At 40.6% G+C, this 22,688-nt stretch overlaps 1 protein-coding gene across 4 annotated transcripts in view; it reads right to left on the bottom strand.

Annotated features, from left to right (window-relative positions):
• Nucleotides 1-22,688, bottom strand: part of LOC146655776 (uncharacterized) — a 118,390-nt gene that overhangs the window by 11,067 nt on the left and 84,635 nt on the right. For all 4 annotated transcript variants that reach the window (XM_085428374.1, XM_085428375.1, XM_085428377.1 and 1 more), the window contains 27 exons: nucleotides 22,029-22,064; nucleotides 21,496-21,540; nucleotides 20,758-20,811; nucleotides 20,226-20,279; nucleotides 18,542-18,622; nucleotides 16,749-16,790; nucleotides 15,341-15,418; nucleotides 14,940-14,975; nucleotides 14,707-14,760; nucleotides 14,406-14,459; nucleotides 13,594-13,635; nucleotides 10,646-10,750; nucleotides 10,428-10,481; nucleotides 9,902-9,955; nucleotides 8,174-8,227; nucleotides 8,029-8,082; nucleotides 7,497-7,541; nucleotides 6,567-6,599; nucleotides 6,393-6,437; nucleotides 5,435-5,461; nucleotides 4,256-4,309; nucleotides 3,621-3,665; nucleotides 3,235-3,279; nucleotides 3,075-3,137; nucleotides 2,604-2,639; nucleotides 1,098-1,142; nucleotides 456-599 (listed from right to left, as the gene is read on the bottom strand). In XM_085428374.1, coding sequence (XP_085284500.1) covers nucleotides 456-599; nucleotides 1,098-1,142; nucleotides 2,604-2,639; nucleotides 3,075-3,137; nucleotides 3,235-3,279; nucleotides 3,621-3,665; nucleotides 4,256-4,309; nucleotides 5,435-5,461; nucleotides 6,393-6,437; nucleotides 6,567-6,599; nucleotides 7,497-7,541; nucleotides 8,029-8,082; nucleotides 8,174-8,227; nucleotides 9,902-9,955; nucleotides 10,428-10,481; nucleotides 10,646-10,750; nucleotides 13,594-13,635; nucleotides 14,406-14,459; nucleotides 14,707-14,760; nucleotides 14,940-14,975; nucleotides 15,341-15,418; nucleotides 16,749-16,790; nucleotides 18,542-18,622; nucleotides 20,226-20,279; nucleotides 20,758-20,811; nucleotides 21,496-21,540; nucleotides 22,029-22,064 — 1,479 coding nt within the window. The remainder of the gene's footprint in view (nucleotides 1-455; nucleotides 600-1,097; nucleotides 1,143-2,603; nucleotides 2,640-3,074; nucleotides 3,138-3,234; nucleotides 3,280-3,620; nucleotides 3,666-4,255; nucleotides 4,310-5,434; nucleotides 5,462-6,392; nucleotides 6,438-6,566; nucleotides 6,600-7,496; nucleotides 7,542-8,028; nucleotides 8,083-8,173; nucleotides 8,228-9,901; nucleotides 9,956-10,427; nucleotides 10,482-10,645; nucleotides 10,751-13,593; nucleotides 13,636-14,405; nucleotides 14,460-14,706; nucleotides 14,761-14,939; nucleotides 14,976-15,340; nucleotides 15,419-16,748; nucleotides 16,791-18,541; nucleotides 18,623-20,225; nucleotides 20,280-20,757; nucleotides 20,812-21,495; nucleotides 21,541-22,028; nucleotides 22,065-22,688) is intronic.

Below are 22,688 nucleotides of genomic sequence, written 5' to 3'. Positions count from 1 at the left end.
TTTTGTGCCGTACCAGTTAGGAAGCCAAACAATAGTATCCCTGGACCTCAAATCTTTGCATTCAGAACAGTTTTTCATCCCTGTGAGTGTTATATAACGGTTGTGGCTGCATATAGTAAGTGTAAAATGTCTGTGACAGATGGAGGTGTTTTCGCTGCTCTGCAGAGCTCCAGGCACGCCCACATATCTGTCTTTCTTTCGGTTTCCGTCTCACTCCCTCTCTGACCTTCTGTTGCGCCTAGATGATCAGGAGTGGGAAGCGCTGAGCAGAAAGAGAACAGCAAGTTCCCGTTGCACTGCCTTGTTTGATGTTTCATGCAGAAAGCTGTAGCTACACCATTTCCCCCCCAGTGTATGAGAACTGAGGCGGTAACTCAAAGGAACGAGTTGCCCGGTAAAGCTTTTTAATTATCTGGGAGGGTTGTCTTTGTTTACGGTGAAAATTTTCAACTCACCAGGAGGCTTTCACTCCCCAGGAGTCCTGGAGGGCCGGGATCACCTTTTTGCCCCTGGGTACCGATGGGTCCAATTTGGCCGGGCTCTCCTGGGCGACCCCTCTCGCCCTGAACGCCTCTTTCTCCAGGAATTCCTGGATCACCCTGTAGCATTAAAAAAAAAAGTAGCAGCTCAGATATATCTCACCTGTGTATGATGTTGAGGCACCAAACATGTGAATGTGCTACAGCTACCACTCCTGGCTAGAAAAAGCTGCATCAGTGTCACTATAATCTTCAGGTCCCGCTGTAACTTTACATACTGTGCACAATGACCCATTTCTCCTAATGTGTCCAGTTAGTTACTGGTCCTGGGGTTCTGCTGCCAAACATAAAGCTAAAACCTCATTTTGCATCCTCTATTAAAGGCGTTTGCAACAGATTACTGTGGAAGTGTGACCAAGCTTTTGCAAACACAATAGCAAACTGCACTGAGCGTTAAATGCCTTTATCTAGCGCTTATGTGCTTGTGGGGATTAGTCATATTTGTGCTGAAGTGAAGACTTTCATTACTATTCATTACTATTCATCAAAATCTTTTTGTTGTGTGTTATAGTTGGAGTCACAAAAATAGCTTCCTTTTAAGAAAAGAGGAATGCTTACACGCTCTCCTTTGGATCCTCGTTCTCCTTGTCTACCTGTAGCTCCCTTAGAAAGGAAAAAGGAAAAAATATAGTTATATAGTTGAGGTCTTTGTTGAGGAGTAAGAAGAAAAAAAAGGCAGTGAAACAGTAAAAGGAAATTATTCTGACCCTGAAACTTTTTAGTAGCTGCACACAAAGCATTGATGTTTGGGATTGTGTAAGGGCGCGAGCAACACTCAGTCATTCTATTATGTTCATTTGGAATTTGTTCATTTGAATTTCTGTTAAATCCACTATAAGCGATGTTTGCAGAGGATTCTTATGAATTATTTGACTTTGAGGAATGCACGCTTTTCAGTTGACGCTGCACTGATTGCGTCTTACTCAGCTCAGGCATAATTCCTCCCCGTATAGTGTTTCACCTTCTGCAATGTCACGGATCCTCTGCATCACTCCTGGTTTGTATGATGAACGCCTTCCCACCAGCTGCCTCTACTGTACAGAGGAGCAGGGAGAAAATACCTGTCTCTGGTTTCGTGTCACAACATCTTGTGTCTTCCAGTCCCTCTCTGTCACTCCTCATTGCTTCCCTTTACTCTGCTCACAGAAATACATTTGGGAGCATCTTTGTATCAATTTCCTGCTGGATTACAGGAGCCATGCAAAAGACAATCTGGCATGATGTGGTTTTTGAAGCGGGCATCGCTTTGTGATGCCGTTCTCCCCTGCCTGCTTTAATCTGCAGTACTCTGTATTCCCCGCTGCCTGATGGGAGGCTTAAATCTATCATCTTGCCCACTGAAATGTGCTTCCCTGAGCATTACATTAAACCTCAAAGCAGTGTGCAAGGAATTTTGCTAAAGAAGGCAACTATACCATCTGCTAGATGGCACTGTTGCCCCACCAAAAAGTCGTGCCTATCTATAGAAAGGCTCTGTGTGATGCTGAGATTATGAACAAATGGAAGGAAAAAAAACAATAAAGTACTTGGGCTGTCATTAAGGTGTAAGGTGAAAAAAAAATTGTAAATCAGAGAAAAGCTGTAATAATCATAGTCAATCGAGTTTGGGTATTAGATTGTATAATGTGCAGTGAATGGCAATTCAAGCCCATACTGTGAGACCATTCTGTGTGATTATGTAGTAAACAGTGTAGATTTGATCAGGTACATAAAAGTAGACTTTTATGCATATTTATTTCCATTTTGGCCAGGTTCATCAGGCAGAAAAATGCATATTTAATCTGAAGCATCTACTGCCCTCTATTACAAACATTTTATCATTGCCTGAAAGCATTAACTGTATAATGAGGGTGAAAAGACTAAAAGTCAACAAAGCCTTAAATCTGCAGGATTCCATTTAGGTTTTTTTTTAATCGTTAAAATCTCAAATATGCAAATAGCTTTAATGCAGTCAGCACGCTGTAGCTTGAGGGGGGATAAAAATCTGCTGTGCCATCTTTCTGTAGCTTGGCTGATGTAAAGCACTTTCTATAAGGGGATTTGCGACGCGTTCGCACAACTCACCTGGTATCCTGGAGTTCCATCTTTTCCAGGTCTCCCCTGCTCAAGAAGCGCAACACAAACAAAGACATTTTGTATCAGCTCCCGCCTTCGATTGGATCAGCACTGTTGCACTCCTAGTAATCTCCACAGTTAATGAGATATCTCAACCAAGGGATAATGATCCTGATTGCTGTGCGAACATTGTTCCATTGTGCGCTTACAGGGAAAATTACAGAAACCATCTCTGATGGTAATTATGTGGAGCAATGTAATCATCTACAGGACAAGCGGAAGCTAACATATGTATTTTATTCATATTGTCCTTGAATCGTGTTGCTTTTCTTCCAGACACACACTACAATGGTAAAACAACTATGCGGCCATGTTTTAATAGCGCTGTTTCTAGTGTGGACATTATTGGAAGGTGCTTTGTCAACATCTAGTAGTGATAATATTAAGGGAAGAGCGACAGAATTTGTGTAGCATCCTTACAGGAAGACCTTGGGGTCCCTCGGGCCCAGGGAATCCTGTCTCTCCCAGCGGACCCCTCTCACCCTGTCACAGAACAGAGACAGCCAATGTGTCAGTCGGCAGTGACAAAGGAATGACACACAGATTGACAGCTCAAAGAGAGTTAGAGGCTCAGGCTCACCGGCTCTCCTGGGATCCCTGGCTCTCCACGAGCGCCGGGCTTTCCCTGTCAATCACAAGTATGGGAAAAGAACAGACCGTGTTTGACAGGTCCTCGATAGTGTGATATCTACAGCACCCCTGTAACCTTCCATTTAAAATACAGAGACCAGCATACAAAAGCTGCACAAAAGAAACCTTCCCAACAAAACACTGCACAAACAGACTGCAGGTGTAAGGCAGCATTATTAATCGAAATAGTTTGGTGCTATAGCAATTGAGAGCTATTATTCTGTCTACTTTAAAAAAAACATCACTGACTTGTTGCCAGAGGCAGACTTAAATAACATAAATGACTGATCAGAGAGAAGTATGTCCTAAATTAATTTTAAAAAATGGAGGACTTACTGGAGGACCTAGCATCCCTGGTGGACCAGACAAACCCATATCCCCCTGGAAGCACAACATATTAGGTAGATAATGTACACATAACATAAAGAATACTATAAATCACTGTCACATCAAGCAGACACACAGATAGTGGTATCAGAAACTCCGTATAATGAAAGCTGCTGGGCTGCTATGTGTCTGGACAAGTGCAATGCAAAAATCTGAAACACTTAATAAAAAACTATAAATATCTCCTCAGAAAAATCACACACATATATTTATTATAAATGACTTCCTTAAGATCTTCATATTTCAACAGCAAATGCTTTGCATATGTCAAACCTTTGACAGCAGGCCCTGAAAGGATAAATTACTCTGGATGTCAGAGAAACTGAAATATTCCACCCCCATCAACCTTCCACAAAACACACAGTCACACACCGCCAATCAGTGGAAACACTTCTGCACAGAAAAGGCAGGAAGTTATGAAAAGATGCCTCTAGGACTTTTTTTTTTTAATGAAGGAAAATTCATTAAGTAATTGTGCAAATTATTAATTATTACATGAATACTTTGGCTCCAGCTCAGAAAAATGTGGAATTCTCAGAATTTAACAGGCGGTCATCGTGAAAACTTTGTATCTTGACGTTTACCTTAGCACCCGGCAGCCCTTCAAGCCCAGGTAATCCCATGGGCCCTGGTTCCCCCTGTGAGATAAAAATACACCAACTGTTATGTTAAGACAAAAAAACAAACAAACAAAAAAACCCCCAAGCCTCCTCGCTTTCCCCATTTCCCAACCAAGAATGAGGTTATTTCTGTCTCACAGTCCTAGAGTGAGGCTGGCGATAAGCGACTGGAAGGTAACAAGTGTCATTATAAAGCGACCATCATGCATAAATGAGCAGATATAGATCAAAAATGGATGAAGGCGAATAAATTTAATTCTGCAGGGGCCAAGATTTTACACATTTCCCACTCTCATCTTGATGATCTCGGTCAGGTATTGAGAGGACAATACTTCAAATGACCTAGGACACATGCTGTCACACCTTGAAGGCTTTATATTCATTAGAAAAACGAAAGCCATTTGACAATCACAATCACACCTGCTTTCTTCACTAAAAATAGAGAGCCATTCCCAGTGCTAAAGCAAGTGATGGCCTCTATCCACCTCATCTTGCTCGCGCTGCCATGGAGAAATGCCATTACACAGAATAGAGGGGCGACCGGCACTGACACAGACGGATTGTCCAGGTAATTGTCACACATGTAGATTGTCACGAATACGTTACTCAGGCTACGGGAAGAGCGGGCCAGCCAGAGGATCAGCTGTGAGACGGATTGGGGCAATTCCACCAAGGCATTGCGGACGCTTGAGCAATTTATTAAAATGTCAAATTAACATGCCAGTGAAAAATCACTGTGAAACAAAACAAACAAACAAAAAATAAAGAAAATTTAAAAAAATGCAACTGGGCCCGAGAAAAATGGATGATTCCCATGTCTGTGTGGACTGTTTTCAGGCGTCAGAGTTTGGGGGATGGGCATTTGAAGTGCAGTGAGGGTTTGTGGGTTCCCACTGGCAAGACAATATGGTACAAAGGTTTCATATTTGTAGGAGTCGAGATCATTTTTTTTTTTCTGTGTGTTGGAGTTCTTCTGAAAGTGGTTAAGTGCTCGGGCTTGAGGCTGTATTGACTTATTTTATCCAGCAGAAAGCCATAGAAATAATTATAGCAAGCAACTGGCAACTCTGACTTTTTGCGAGGAGCACAAAAACAGCCAAATGCCTCAAAAAATATAGCCCACGATGAAAAGCTTCAACTTACTGCAGGTCCTTCATCTCCTTTGGGACCCTTAAAAAGAGAAAGAGAGGGAGAGCGGACATATTACCCCCGTGAAAGTGACAACTGCTTCCATAAAAATCGTAAATATCATCTTTAATGGCATGTGGTTACTGTATGTTATTGTCATTTAAATTTATATTAGTCATTATTACTTGCCTTTTCTCTTATTTTCTGTGTGTAAATCACGCTAATAGTGTAATATTGTCTCAAGCGCAATTAAAATGATCAGGATCATATAATCCAGTCAAAAAGGCTTAAAACAACACCAGCCAGCAATTTTCCACATTAATAAGCACAAGCAATTATTGATGAATTGAGCCGCTTATCCTCCTTAACACTGATGAAGATGCTCCTTTATTTAGATTGCTCCTGTGGTGCTGTTGGCCTGTGATGGATGCAGTACCGGGAGAAGCATCCTTAAGATGTAGCTATGGCTCATGTCCATTGTGCACTGGGGATAGCAGAGTGTCTACTTTTTGTCACCACCTTAAGTGTTCGTTTTGGTGGATGGATCCCTGCAGGGCCTGTGACTGAATGTCTCTCAGGACTGGACAAGATTACAAACTGTCTGATAAGGAGGAGCAGGGGGAACCCGATAAGCAAATCGGGTCACTTCGGCTTGGCACTGTGCAGAGCAGCCGAACTTCTAAGTCCATTTTGCATTTCAATGATGTTGTGTGTCCTGGGGTGGATAAGAGGCACCTGTTTGAGAGTCAGGAAGCCTCTTGGCCTTCACCAACCACCAGATCTCAATGAGCATGATTGACTGTGATATAATAGCCTTAGAAGCCAAGATAACACCAGAGGGCTGGTCAGGCTATTTGTTATTCAGCTCTCCCAGGCTCTGCAGCTCAGACAGTATCCACATGCCTGTTTGCTAGTGTTACTCCACAATTCAGTGTAAAGGATTTGCTTCAGGCACAACAATGATTATACTTACCGGAGCACCGGGAGCTCCAGGGGGTCCTAAAATAGCTCCACCGCTCTGCAAAGAATTTTTTTATATTTTATAACACGGGCCAAAAACAACAAGCACAGAATCTTTTTCTAGCAAATTTGACTTAAGGCTCTGCACAGCACCATGCATTGATCTGAAGTTTTTTAAAATCTTTACCTGTGGCTTGTACAGGCTGCCCATTCCGTTGCCCTACAACACAACCCAGAGTAAATCAGACATCTTCTCTAAGAGGCTCTTTTCATTGAATGTAAGTTCTAGGCACCGGGAGTCCTTACAGAAAACTGTACAGTAGGTCTGAAGCAGTTATACACTGCTAAGCCCTTAAAAGCTACATAAGAGAGATCAATAGCTCATTTGGTGATTACAGAGAGAGAAAGGAAGAGAGTGCGGGAAAGAGTGAGAAGTGAAAAGAGGAGAAAAAAAACATAGAGAAGCGTAGACTTAATAATCCTTGAGCCAGTCGTAATTCCAAAAAGACGAGTGCCTCAGAAATACAAAAGAGCACACTGATTAAAAAGATTTGGGTATGAGAACTAGGTAATCTGCTCTTCTTGTATAGTATTAGAACATATAATGATGTTTTTCCCATGATAGATTGATAGAGGGCAGCTATTGTAAACGTAGAAGGAGTCAAGGTTCTCATTTAGAAGCAAGTGAATACCCGTGCCCTTTTCAGGCCACTGAGCCATCTCTTGTCCTCCCAGACTGCAGTTTATGAGGCCAGGGTGTGAGGGGAGGGGGGCAAGGCAGGTTCAAGGGGACAGCTGATGAATTATAGATTTGCCTTTGGAAGCGCTTACTCACTTTCCTTTTAAAGGAAAGAAACATAACTCAATGCCAGCGTGCAGGTCGTGACGATTTCATCGTATTTGTACCTGTTTGTCATTTATGCTTTTCCTGATACAATAAATACTGTTAGACTGAGGAAACATAAGTGCTGAGGACATGCATTTAACTCGCTAACCATAAGAGTGTTTCCAAAAGGATAAAGTGCCAGTAACAAAATAATGTGTAATCTATTACCCTAATGTAGGTTTTGAGACTTATTATCAACAGATAGCACTTGTTGAGGCACCAGGAACTTACCGGAGGCCCTGGAGGCCCTGGTCTACCTGGAGGTCCTTCATTTCCCTGCCAAACACAAGCCAGAGGAATTTTTAAACATGTCTGTGAAAATGCAAATGTTTATCAGCCACAGTCCCATGTTAATGTAATCAAGTGAATCTCATTTGCCGACCCTGGGAAACAAAAAAGAATCTCATGAAACGTCTATCTGCTCTCTAGCACTTTGATGCATATATTAAAATTTGGGGAAAATCTTAAATTATTTAATATTTTCAAGTATTCATCAACTGCAGTTTTTTTGTTTTTCTGTTTTATGAATCTGTCTTTAAGATTCATGATACCACACATGGAAACAAGAGGACAGTGCAATTTCATTAATATACTCTGTCAAAACAATTTACCGCAGGCTTTAAAGCAGTGGCTGAAAGCACTCATGTAACCAGCAGGTCATTTAATGTGCGCTCCCACTGACAATACACTGTATATAAAATCCAGAAATTCGTGCACTCTGCCTGTGGTATGCAGAAAAATACAGAAATAGTAAAAACATTACTTTATCTCCTTTGGGTCCAGGCTGGCTCGTTGGACCTGGTCGACCCATGAGTCCCTGCAAACAGAATAGCACACTTATTTTATAGTATGAAACAATTAAAGAGATTTTGCATAATTTTAGACCACATGGAGGACGGATTTCTTACCGGGGCCCCTGTTCGACCAGGCACACCTGGTAGCCCTGGTGCTCCTGAAGGCCCCTAGAGGAGACAAAATTAGTTATTATTTTTTAAAATTTACTTCTTACTATCATCAAAAAAATTATTACATTAATATTTTTCTGCATCACTAGTAGCTTCATAATGTAGTGGTTTACACATGTGCAGAAATAGTCTCTGATTTCTGTGCTTACTTCATGGATTTCTGGTAATAACTGTCTGTAGCTCTGAGTTCTGGTTCCTGCCTAGTTCTGAATTTTGATTTGTATTTCACTCCAGTTGCTACTTTCAGTTTGTTAATTGTCTGTTTAGTTCTCTCAGCGTTTCCCAATCTGTTCCTCCTTCTGTCTTTGTCTTCCTGCATTCCCTGAATGAGCTTATTTATGTTTTGTTCATCCGTCTTGTTTCAGTGTCTCCTTGTTACAGCTGTGGCCACAGAGAGCACGAAAACTGGCTTCTGAAGTTCCTCTTTGAAGCTTTCAGATGAACGTTTCTACCATCACCATCTTGGTTGCAAAAAAACAGATGTGACAAGAAGGGGTGGGTCTGACTGTGAAACCGCACACTCACTGGCTAATGACTTGTGATTTATTTTGCTAGCCAATGCACACGTTTGTGCCCTAACTAGTCTCACCTGTATTAATTATGTTCAGCTGTGTCCTGTTCCCCACTAGTCTCCAGTTTCCTATCAGTGCTCAGTGTGTGTAGATAGAGCCATTCCTTCAGCCTGTGTATCCTTGTTGTTCCTGGCTCCCTGTGGTTTTCTAGGATCTCTATTAACTCCCAGTTGGATGTAGTTATTGGACTTTTCTGTCAACCTAATAAAAGGCATGCCTTTTATTATTTTGTCTACCTTGGAGTTCTCTGTTTGGATCCTATATTGTACGAACACTATAGTGCTGATGGAGAGTTATGTGGCCATGCTGAAAGTCAGCTGTGCTGCTCCGAGCACATCAAGCATATATTCTTAAAATGTGGATAAATTAAATTATTGGTCATTGTGATGTCACATCTGTTTTGTTAAAATCTATGCTACATTTTAAAGGATGAATTCAAAAGCTTTTCTATACACTGTAATGACTTCTGAGCTTATGCTTGTATTTTCTTTCCTTTAGAGCTTATCTGAGTATGCAGAAGCAGCAGAACATCACATTTTCTACTGTGGGGCACTTCATCATGCGACAACTTTATTAATTTATTTGGCGACTAGGCCCTATAGTGTATTGTTTGCTATATTTTAGAGATGCCATTGCATGCATTTCTTTGATCACTGAAAGAAAAATAAACCTGCTATCTGACCAAAACATGTCTTTTATTGAGCTGTTATAATCTAGTAGCAAGTGTGCCTGCTAGTAAAACTCTTCTGCCATGGCAGTTCAGTGCTGAAAGCTGACCTATGGGAAACTTCTCAGCTGCTTTCAACACTGTCTTTTTTTAAATGAACACACACAAACACGCAGGGCAGGCTTTGTTCTTCATAAAGTAGTTCCTTGGAGAGCAAGAGATAGGGCATAGTGCAAATGCAGCTCTGCGGATAGCTTTTGATAGCTTCTTTTGAAAACAGACTCTGAGAGCAGACAGACTTTAAGATGAGGCCAACATTAGAATATATTTACATCCATTTGAAAAACCTCTTTCTCAATGTCACGGTGACTTCTGACCTGGTTAGATAACCACTGGATTAATTTGTTTAGATTCAACTTTTTCTTCACTCACCTCATCACCTTTATCGCCTATAGGGCCTGGGAACCCTCTCTCTCCTTTTACTCCCTGCAGGAAAGCAGAAGCAATAAAGTAGGGAAAAGTGAATGTTTTTCACAAGGAAAAAGGGAAGAAAAACAAACAAACCTTAAACTAAAGTCTGTTGGGCATAAATTTCAAAATGCATCTTCCAGCACACAACTTGAAATTGCCTAGCCTATTTCACCATGGTACAAGACTGTATCCATAGCAACAACTTCTGCAGTGAAAACCCAAGTGTGTTCAGAATAATATGAGTTGTGGAACAGCTACTTAGGCTTTCAGGAATAATGCAAAAATAAATTCATGAAAAGCTTTTTTTTCAGTGCAAATCTTTGTCTAGCAGATTAAATGCACATTTAAGCAAACAATATCATAAAATAAGGCTATATCTTCTACACATTCTTGTCATGCTGATAAAATGGGTTATTCATATAGTAATATCTTTATAAAATCCATTTTTGTTATTTCACAAGTTTACGTTTGACATCTTCTTGCCTACCTTTGGACCTTCTTTTCCCGGGTTACCCATCGGGCCTCTGACCCCAGGATCTCCCTGTTTGGAAAAGGAGTCCATAATGGATTTGTGTTCAATAGCGCAAGCATGCACTCAAAATATTCATGAAGGAGCACTGAAAGCATGATGTGCAATGCAAATCAAAGTCACATTTTTTTTGTAAATTGTCTAAATTGTCTGCTATGCTAATGAGTCACTTGTACCTTTTCTCCCACTAAGCCCTCTGCTCCTTGCACTCCGGGGGAGCCTTTTTGTCCCTTCTGTCCAGGCAGCCCTGGGACTCTCGTCTGGCACACACTGCAGGCATTCTACCAGTGCAGGCAAGGCAGGAAGCAAAAGTAGAAGCACAGATAAGATTTCATCAGGCTGAGCTGGAACACTGTATTTTCGCCCTTTATTATGTCACATCCCCTGGGTGGAGGACAAGACCCCAACTGACATAAAGTGTTCTCAAAATGTCCACAGAGCAGAAATAATGTGAACCCACCTAGAGTGCCTCCAAGAGTGTCTCTCACTGAGGTGAGTGGTGAACTTTGTCAAACTCACTGACTGTGACATTTAGGTGAGAACCTAAATATCATTGGACCAACTCCATTGGCACTGCTGCACGTTGTGACTCGGACATACTGTATGTGCAGCAGGATTAGTGAGCTGTTGCAATGCTGTATTTGAGTATTTTAAAACGAGTTTACTCGATCTTGATAAGGACTTTCCAGATATTTTGCTCAAGTGACTTTGAGCAGTGCTGCTTTACAGCTTTTACTAAGACCATTTTTACATGTGGATACTGAATTTTTTTTGCCAGCTACATACTTACGGCGCACATAAAATCTACAATGGCATTTCAGCACTGACCCCAGAAAAATGTATATTGTATCACATCTCATCTCACCGTATCTTATTGCATTACATTGTACTGTACTGCCTTGTATCACATCCAAGCCTAACGAACTGTATCACATCTTATCATATCACAGCATATCGTATCATATTACATCACATCCCACATATTTCATCCTATTGTATTGTATTATATTGTCCATAATGCATCACGTTGCATCCTATTGCATCCTATCATATTACATTGTATCATATTGCATCATATCGCATTGCACTGTATCGCATCTTGATCTATTCTAGATACACTATAGACTCTACTCCTAGCACAGAAAAGAATTAGGAAGTTTAAGTTGGAAAAAGGCAGTAAAAACAAATGCATTTCAAAAATAACAACAACAACAAAATCTCACTAAATTTGAAAAATAAAATGAAAAGCCATCGTTTCAATATTGCCATTTAAGCCTAATCTTCAAAGACTTCAACACAATGGCAAAATAATAAGAGCATGCTGTTACTGACATGAATGAAAAGAAAAACAATACCCGTATTAAATGTGTTTAGCGCTTTTTTTTGAAGGTGTCATCGAGGTGTCAAGAGTACTAATCACAGCGGCGTTACGTGACTCTGATGAAGGCTGTAAACAGTAGATGAATCTAACGGAGCACTTAATGGACAAAATAATTTGACTCTGAAGGAAGAGTTGACAGAAAATAATAAGTCTGCTGACATCTGGCTTTATCTATCAATGATTAATCATGTGAAGGCATTATATTTATTGTCAGAGCTGACGTATGTTAAGCATTAAAAAGAAAAAGCTTTAATTCGTCTAAGTGCTGTCCTGCAGCTAACGACACGTACTAAGGTGACTAATCTACGTCAGTGGGAGAAAAGAAACAAGAATTGCATTTATTTTGACAGAGTGTTCACATTATGAAAGGTAAAAGCTACTAAAGGAGTACTTAATCCCATTTTAACACTGTACTATAATCTCAGGAGATACTGAGGAGTGTCTGGTATTAGGTTTAACTGTGTAGTCCTGGTCCACATTCAGCACTGGTCAGGAAAGGTTGGGATCCTGAGCACTGCTGTAACAAAATATATTTCAATATATGAGGAATATGTTAGAAAAAAGTTTTAAAGTGCTGCCTGTGTCATGGTCCTGCGGCCATGACTCAGTGACTTTGTGTTTATGTTCTTTATTGTTATTACTTTCATTATTATTCTTGGGCTGTTTTGGGATGGTTTGTGTTTGGGATTTTAGACACTGGGTTCTGGGTTTGTGCTCCCTCTATTGGTCCCTGGTGTTAGTGTTCCCCTGTCTCGTCAGGTTAATCAGGTCCAGCTGTTTCCCCCACCTGTGTGTGATTTCCCAGTGTCTCTTTGTGTACTTATAGTGTGTGTTTTCCTCTGCTCCTCGTCGCGTCGTCTGTGTTCATACCCGGTGAATTTCCCTGCGTGCTCTCCCTGCTGTTCTCCCTTCATGTTCAGGTTTGCCACTCCTTTGTGTAGTTTCTCCCAGTTTAGTTCGTCCTTAGTTCTGTTTGCCATCTCCACTTTATGTTCAGTATTGTCAATAAATCACCCTTCACGTCTGAAATAGTGCTGCGTTTGAGTCCTCCTTCCACTCTTCACACGGCCGCTGCCCCGAGCCGTGACAGCCTGTCTGCTGATTTTGGGACAAACTTATATAATATGTCCCAAAAGTTAACATTCGTTCAGATTTACATATTGAGGGTTAAGGTTTAAGTAATGTAAAATGTAGAGAAGAGACAATTAAAACGGAGCTAGGGCAGAAGAGAAGTCATTTTGCGTGAGTGTTTTGAGGCTTTTGGATCAAGTGGTGACACATTGTTTGAATGGAGAAGTGCTATTTAGCAATTATTCTTCTGTAAAACTGTATACAATGCATATCTGAAGCCGATCTTATCTTTTGAGACAGTAATCTCTTTATAATCTTGTTTTTCACTTTATTTGCATTGCACTTGTGTGATATTTCAATATTTCATTGTCACACTGAGAGGCTTTACTAAACATGTTGTCACACTGTGCACCTCTGGTGAATGAGTAATCCGGGCTTTCTCGTGAAATTGTTTTCTTTTATTTTCTGGATCTCCTTCTCCCAGTCATCCTGATGAAGGCACTCAAGGGCTTTCTCACAATATCTCTCAAGTGATTGCATCCATGTATTAGTGGGATAGTACTGTTTCAAGCCGGCAAATGCTGTTCAATTTAAATACCAACCCTCACGCTTTTGCATGCAATTGTTCTGTGAAAACAATGCAATTATCATCAACTATGGAGATATAAATACCTTAAGCAAAGCACCCATGTCTCCAAAAATCGGCAGGGCAGTCTGTTAGGAAAAAAGAAGCAAAAAAAACAAAACAAAAAAAACCTTAATTTCAAATCTCATCTCTCTTTATTTTTGAGATTTCTGCAGTTGTTTATTTTTGCTCGACTGCTTCTTTTAATAAAACATCACAAGGCACACAAGACTGACTTACATGCCTGGAATGTGATTTTTTTCCTTGAACATATTTAACAAAGTTTGCTTTAAGTGTTTCATTCTCAGTTTTATCTGGATTGCTTGAGGAAACGGTTTAATAACTTTGTTATTTTGGAAGACATGATCCCAAATCTTCAAAATATTGTTGTTCTCTGAAGCTGAGAAAAAAAAACAACATTTTGATGTGAAGCCCATGTATTTAAAAAAAAAAACATAAAATGGTATAAATGGCTTTCATGCGTCTTTACAACGCATGAATATAAATGGGCTAAAATGCAAAAATTTCAAGGCTTTGATGCAGCAGCGGTAGGAATGGTGAGGTACTCACACTACAGCTATTAGCACTTTAGTAAATGCTCCTCATTTGAAACTCACAAAGACACAAGAAAGGAATAAAAATATGCTCTAACAACAGGGGGCCGCCAATTTGTTGTAAACTGGAACATTTTCCTGAATGTGGTGTCGGTTGCTGAACACTAGAACTACAGCTACTTATTATCCCAAAACTGCAGCTACAGTCTGAATACTGAGTTTGACTTTAAGGTGATCTCAGTAGGTCTCATGGCTGATCAGTGATGCTGAACCGCTGTAAGCAAAACAGAGATTTTCTTACTTACTGGTTCACCTGGAGGTCCAGCAGGCCCCGGTGGACCTGGCCTACCAGGGGAGCCCTTTAATTGAGACAGAACAAGGAGTTAACAGCACTTCTGGTTACGATATGAAGCACACAGGCAAGGCTATAACTTTCAGCTTTCACACTCTTCTCAGTTGGTGGGGATTTGTGTCCAGGAGCTGTGATACATTGTACTTGTTCATCCACAGTTGGTAGCTGACATTTCTCCATGCTTCTGGCCATCTTTTATCTGTAAACGTGCAAGGGAGTGGAAAACAGTGGAAGGACAGGCTGCCCTAACTCACCTCTCTTCCTGGAGCTCCTGGGGGGCCAAATGGACCCGGGGGTCCACGAGAGCCCTGAAAAATACCAAGATAGAGGCTAGCAGTGTTGCCCTATACAGTCACCCACACTTACTGTTAATAGTGCTGTAACAAAATTGCCAAGAAGAGATCCATGGCTAATTGGACGAACATTTTTAAAAATCGACTTGAACATCTTGTTTGTGTTGTGGATACAGAAAATTTATCGCACACACCTCAATTCCTGGCTCCCCGGTGGGTCCCATGGGGCCCTAAAAACACATCACACATCTTGTTAACACCACCTGCCCTCTAGCACCCAGGATCCAATAAAGGAATTGTGTTAGACACCTTTTGATCTATTGATTCTCTGTCTACAACCCTGTGTTTCAAAAATGAACACAGACTCACTCACTGTCAAATCTGAGTTTCAAACTAGCACCCCAGAGCGTGCATGATGAGGCGAGAGAGCAAGTAATGACCGATGTTTCTAATAAAAACACATCTCCAGTATTCAGAGAGTAGCCCATTCTTTCCACGCCTAAGACAAAAGCAGGAATCTGAAATGTTTCAAGGGTGCCACTAAATAATAAATGGTTTGGTGCTCACTGACCAATCAATACGACATCATACTCACAGGTGGCCCTGTAATGCTCTCCCCAGGTTCGCCCTTTTCACCGTGGTCTCCGGGCAATCCCGGGATGCCTCTTTCACCCTAACACAAACACAAGGGAGTGGTCAGTGATGATTTAATGATGGTGAATCCAGCTAAAGGAAGGGCTGCTGCATTGCTCATTAAGTATTCAAAGACTGCCAGAATCCATTTCCTGTTATCTTGTGCCTCTTTGCTTAAAGGGTAAAGAAAGAAAACATAACCGCGGTGAAGGCCGTTATCATGCAGATTTTAATTATGTCCATCATTTTGCCTACGTATGATACATAAGATACTCAACTGTGCAATTATTTTTCCATGTCAAATCCACTGATATTGATAGTACAAAGTGATCAGAAAAAAGAATGAAATCTCTTTGATATCCAAGCATGTTATGACAATTTCAGTGATATCAGTCATATTAGTGATTTCCAGCTGGTATTAGATGGACTTCAGGAGATATATCTTCATGTTAAAAAAAGTAAATAACATGGAAGATGATGTAGAGCAGTAAAAAAAAGTCTCCAAGAACCTCAAAACTTTATTGTGTAATGTTTAAGTGAAATCCAAAAAAGACCATCAAAGCAAAATTAGTTTGATAATAAACTTCAAGGTAGGTTTGTTGGAATAATGCGCTCAAGGAAATCAGAGAGAATGGTTTAAACGCAATAGACCAGAGGCCAGTTTTAAGGAGAAGCTGTAAAGCAGTGTCCTTGAAGGCAATGTGTTCAAAAAGCTACCTTTCAACAGGATAATAACCTCAAGCATACGGGTAAATTTAGCAAAGAATGGCTCAAAAAGAAGAAAATTAAAGGTTAAAGAAGGGTCTGGCCAAATAAAAACTACACACAAGATCCTATCAGAATCTCACTGGAATGCTTATGGAGGGGATTTAACGTGGGCACTGCATGCAAGAGCAACATTTTGCAAATGAGGAAACTTTACATGGAAAGGTGGTCAAGAATTTGAGTGAGGCACAGTACGACCAGGAGGACAATGATGCAAAACACACTATAAGAAGTTAAATGGAGCAGCGCTACCGTGTAAAGCCAAGGCTGCACTTACTTTTTCCCACAGAGGAATATTGCACCAATAGATCTGAACAAAGTGTTCAGATAGCCACACAGAGCCCTAAGGTCTCAACCTAGGATTACATAATGTTACATCATTACAGAACATGACACATGTAGTCGGTGTCAGGTTCTGTAGAACAAAGCAAAGTGTGGACGTTTTCATTCCCGTGACACATTTTCAAGCTCATGCTATCCTGGAATTCGTGCCAGGTAAGCTATTTGTTACAACTTCTTCTTTTTTGTAGTACAATTAAATTTATTTAGCTGAATTGTTTCTTTTTCACTTTTTATTGCTTATTTGGTGATGTTGGAGGACCTACCTTAGGTCCACGAGACCCTCTAGTTAAAGGCAACCCGTCCCCCTGTAAAAACAAAAACAAAACAAAAAAACAAAGAAGACTTTAGAATAGAAATTCACTGCACACTGATCAGCAATTCTCTTTGAGAACTGAGGTAAGGCCCGAGAAGCAGCCCTAGTGCTTTAATTCAAACAGGAGTCTTGAATCAGTATGAGCTACACACATTACAGTGTTGCCTTATGAGCACATGTTCAATACTGCTTACAACAATTTGATTAGTTTCACTGTACAGATGCAAGGTGATAATGCCGTACCACAGAGAGGGTGGGGGGTGGGGGAGAAAACAAAAAACCTTAATTGGAATCGAGGTGCGGGCATTATTTACTGTACCATCCAGATGAGACATTGATTTCTGTGGTCAGCATGTATTTCTGGTGCAAGTCCTACATTGTAAATTAGCTGGGCAGAAGCTGGGTTTGAGCCAACACAGCAGTTCTTACAGTTTTGAGGAGAAATGGACCAGTTCAGTCAAACGTAAAACACTAAAGTTTGGGAAGTACAGAACTTTTGAAACCAAAGAGATCTGATGACATTAGTGGGGCACTTCCACTCTACAGAAACAGAACTTCTCCCTCGGTATGTGAGAGTAGATCATAAATTTATAGAAATTTATATAAACAGCATGTTTAAAGTACAAAGACTTAGCTGGTTATTATTCAGTTGAAGGCAAGCTCAACAAAGTGTGTGACATCTTAGTTCAGTGGTTTATACAGTTGCCTAACAAGGAAACGATCGTGGAAGGAGAAACAGATTCCTTTGGGGTTGTGTCAGGAAGGGCACTGAATACAAAAATCTGCCAAATCAAATGTGCGGCGCTACCTGCTGTGGCGACCCCGCATGAATAAAAGTGGCTTTGTCCTTAGCTGCTTGAGCAGGCTAACTCATTAAAGATGTTTTGTTTATTTCCTTTTCCCTTACCTTTGTCTTATATGATAACGTCCATAAATGCTAAGGACATTTCTTCCTACATCTCCGCACACTAATGGTATTTTCAAAAGACAGAAATATGTCTGCTTTAAATGAAAGCCATTTTTCTTAGTTTAGCTTTTTCACCTATTGCATACAACACTGTGAGAGGTCATTTTCACGTGGTAAACACCCCATCTTGACACCCACAGCCGTGTTTTTCAATCCCTTTCCAATTTTCCCAGTGCAGGAGAATGTTAAGAGGTTTAAATACGTCGGCCTGAACACAATCGTTCCTTTATTACTCTGCTCACGGTACCCATGGCTTGCTTGATCAGTAGGTCTGCTGTTGGGCTTAATGTTCAGATTGGTGTTTCCACACACAAACAAACACGACTGTTTAAAGCTGCAGAAGTCCACAGGTGATTGAGAAGTGCGAGTGCCATCAACCGGGATTGAGGCTGTGGCTGCACATGCACAGCCTCTTTGGGAAAGCTATAATGAACATTTCTATATGCAGAGCCATGTCTATAAAAGAAACTGAACAGCTATGTGCTCCAATTACGAGGATAGGTGATTATCCAGGATGGGGATATGTGATGGTGGACTATCTAATGATATTGCTACTTCATAACATCATTGCATCTGCGCTGCTGGAGGACCTAGTTTCTTTAACTTGCCTGCTGCTACTCTAGCTGTTTGCAGGTGATCTGCATTTCTGAAAGTCTCCTGTGTTTCCATCTGCTGTTTTATTGGACTGCATTAATAGTTTTTAATGCTGTATCCTGTGTCTTCAGAGCTGAACCCAACAAGGTGAGGTTACTGTCTACATTTGATATAATACCCACCATATATCCACCCACAGGTTCGCCAGGCTCACCCTTAGGACCTGGAGGTCCTGGTGGGCCGATCATTCCACCAGAGTCCCCCTACAGACAGAAAGACAGATGCTATTTAGAAATTTCTCCATAAAAAAACATTAAACCAGCCCTGTCTTCTTAACAAGCCAAAGAAAGTGCAGTGTTAGTTAGACACAGTGAGGTGAAAAAAAAGGGTGAGAAGATGCAAGGATGCACATGTGAACGATGTCTACACCAGCGCATCATGTTAGTGGGAGAACCTTTTGTTTTGCATATTTGTCACACTCACATGTTTTAAATCATCAAAAAAAACCCTATCCAAACCCACCTGACCCTATGTGAAAAAAACAACTGCTCCCCTTGTTAAATCACTTCCACAACCATGTTTGACTGTTGCTATGGTGATCTTTTTATGAAATGGCATGTTTATTTTATGGCAGATGCAAAGGGACTGAAAGCTTTGAAAAATTTCAGAGAATGATTTTCCTCTTAAATTTTAGGGATCATCAAGATGTTTATTTCTTTTTGGTCAGCAGTTTTCTCCCTGGATCTCTCCCACAGATGCCATTTTTTTCCTGGGCTCTGTCTTATTGTTGAAACAGGAAGTTTGACCTTAACTGAGTGAGTTACTTTGTTCCTCATCTGTTCTTTGCTATGCCTTTGCTATCAACCTCAACAGTGCTTTATTGATACTTATCAATTTTTAGCATGGTGGTAATGACTAGCTGCTACAAATGAGCATGTCAGCATTGTTGGGTAAAGACTGCCACCATGCTTAGCATTCATATAGCTGTTCTTTTCCTTTTTTGCTTGTTTTTGGAAAATACTGCTTGAAAAATAAATGAAAGAATTGTAGCATTTTATTGTTTTGTCAATAATATTAGCAGCTATTACTGCTCAAGAGACAGTCTTCCACAGTAAAGTCCCATTTTAAAAAAGTCATGATTGCTTGATTGATTAAGCTGACAATATACTATATTTACTAGTTATCTTTAAAGTTCCTAATAAGAATATACATATATATGTATGTATAAACATTGTTAATTGCTGCATCTGCTAACATTTTTTACTCTATGCTACGCTAACTGCCTTCTACCCCCAGCCTCATATTTAAGCCACAGACGCTGCTTATTTTTTTCTCCTATTTATTCATAGAGCGCCACACGAATGAAGTGCCTCTTAGATTGGAGTCAGTATAGCAAATTTGACAAAGGAGGATTATACAATGGAAAAAACGAGGCTTAAGCATTTTATGTGAATGAATATAGGAGGCTTAAGCACTCTAGGTCTATTTTTCTGCTCTGGAGAATAACAGAGTGACTCTGGTGGGTGGGGAGAATTGAGTGCATCTTCATTCTTTCTGACAAGTAACAAACCCCATCAAATATGCATGTCAGCTGCACACTTTTCCACTTTTCTAGTTTGCCACTTTCAGCAAAGTGTTTGGAATATAACTGCGAGAAGAAGAAAAAAACATTTGTGTGCAAAAACAGAGGAGTGAGAGGCACCGGAGACAGGAACACAAAGTTACACAATGACTGAGGATTGGACGAAGGGCAAGTAATCTAAAAGGCATCTTTGCAAGTTGTCTGGCATGTTGAACCTGTAATAAAACATCATAGCTTCATTTTTCTTTGCTTTCAGGTGAGGACTTGATTTGAAGTTTACCTACCTTTTCTCCTTTCAGTCCATCGTTCCCAGGTACCCCTGGCTCCCCTGGTGAGCCCTGTAAATAGTGGTGAAAAGAGACACATCTATCACCAGGCCTTCATCTTCTCACACACATTTATCTCCTCCTCCTCACTGCTTCAGCAGGCTGCTGTGTTCCAACATAATTTCCCTTAGCCAGGATTTATGAAATGCCTCTTTTCCCTCCCTGCTTTTGAATAAAGACAGATGCTCATTACCGAAGCAGGTGTGGAGAACAGATTGGGCCTCTGCCTCCGTTCCCAGCATAAAGCGCTTAGATTTGCCTCTTTCCACTAATTAATTCTTAAATTTGATTACTGATCGTCTGTGTAAAAATTCTGGACTTTTCTCCCCTACTTCTTCTCTATCTCTGCCTGCTGAGGTTTATCTATTTATCTCTCTATTTGGCTGGCGGCGTTAAGAAAGAGGACGATACGGCAAGGTGACAGATAAGGCGATGAGAAAAAGGAAGACTTGACATGAAGTGCTGGTGTTTATGATGCCAGAACACTTACTGGCTTGCCCGGGAGTCCTGGGGCTCCAGTGGATCCAGGAGGGCCTTGCTTCCCCTGGAAAAACACAAAGGAAAACCAACACTATGGATATTCGATTCTCTTTGTTTGGTTATAGATATGATTTCTGGGCTTTGGGTGTTCTTGCCCAGCCCAGCTACAATGCAAACACTGACTTTCCAAAGAATTTCATGAAACGTTGCCTGAGCAGCAGTATATTTGCATGCATGCCGTATTTCAAGTTAAAGCGACGCTGTTATTCTGTAAAAGCTTCTCATATTCACTTCCATTTTGAACTGTATTGTTTTTATATGTGAGGATGATCTAAATGATTCATATGTTACCATGGAAACTGAATTTTTACTGTATCTTGGCTTTTATCTCACAGTACATCTTTTACAGTAGCACTGAGACAGAGTCTTCTTAATTAACACTTGATATCATCATGAGCATTATTCAAAAGACTACATTTACAAAACAGGCTTAGAAACACCAAAACTGCAGATTTAGAGTTATTTAATTTGGACTGAACTCTGAATTTCAGTGCATTTTACTTTATTTTCCTTCCATCAATGACCAAAACCTCAGCAGCTCTTGTTATTCTGCTCCTCGGTCAAAGCTATAATGGCCTTTCATGCCTATACGTGTATCATTTTACCTTGTATTTAGCACATTTTTAGACTTCAAAGTTTGACCTACTCTAAATGGCACAGCACCCCAGAGATAAACACAAAGCCTCACCTCTGGTCCTTGATCTCCCTTTAGTCCTGGCGGCCCCATGTTTCCCTGTTAAATCACCAAAAAGGGTGAATAAGACGCACACGGGAGGCAGGAAACTGCAGGAAAAACATCTTGACCTCTGTGCTTTGTCATACAGCGCTGAGAGAAAAACTACATAGATTTGATTTCTTTCTGAGTTCAGTGTTTAGCAGAACTTTTGTGTGCTCCATGAATGTTTTGGAGTATTTGGTGAAACCTAAACAACAGAAAGAAACTTTGTGCAGCACGGTACCCTCCGGTAACAGCTCAATAACATCACTGGACTTCGTAGGGTTACTGCCAACCTACCAAATATACACCGAAGAAAGGATCCCTTCTAAAAAAAATAGAATCCGACAGAGAAATCAGTAATACCCTGCTGCGACTACTGGTGTACAAACACTGTGGAGCTTGTGTGGAGAGTTACAGAGAGGAAGGAAGGAATTTTGTAGCCTTATTTTCTTGGCAGTAGATACTCAAGTTTTAGTGCAAAGGTTAAGTCTTTGATAAGTCACCTTGAAGCCTTGCGGTCCTTGAGCGCCTCTCTCCCCCTGCAGAAAGTAAAGGAAACAGAAAAACATCCGTTCTCAAGATGTGTATAAAGATCCAAGCCATTTCTCTGGCTGACTGTGGTTAAGGTTTAAAAAAAAAGTCTTCAAGGACTTTCGTGAAGTTAGCATATGATGTGAAGGTTAAAACACAGAATATTTCCTTTGCCAAGTTAGCTTTTTTCTTGCACTGAGAATGTGAATATAATAAAATCAGCAGCTGTTGAGAAAAAAAATGAGTGTGTGAAATTTTTCTCTTGGCTTCATACCACACTACATTTTTTTTTAAATGTTTGCACTGTTCTTCTGGCTTTTTCAACAAAGAAACACCGAAATATGATTAATGTGGCAATTCTCAGCTTTAATTTGACTCCGACTATGATGTGTCGCTGTTATGACACAAACACGGTGCTCAGTGTTTACGGGTTGATTAGTAGGGGGCTGATATACTCAGTGACCGGCTGCAGTCTCCAGGCCTTCCCTATACTTCCACTTTCCTCTTTGAGTGGTCTCTCTGCTGATAGTCTGCTATCCAGTCTGTTCTTCAGCAAGCAGATTGCATCCTCAATCACACTTAGATTAGAGTATTTGACTCAGTCACTTGAGGATAGTCCCACTCTTCACCCT

The sequence above is a fragment of the Rhamphochromis longiceps genome, linkage group LG13 (genome assembly GCF_057381845.1).
Source record: "Rhamphochromis longiceps isolate RC_006_pf linkage group LG13, R_longiceps_female_GT1.1, whole genome shotgun sequence".
NCBI lineage: Eukaryota > Metazoa > Chordata > Actinopteri > Cichliformes > Cichlidae > Rhamphochromis > Rhamphochromis longiceps.
The sequence above is the reverse complement of the archived record's forward strand: the minus strand, read 5'-3'. Positions and strand labels throughout refer to the sequence as shown.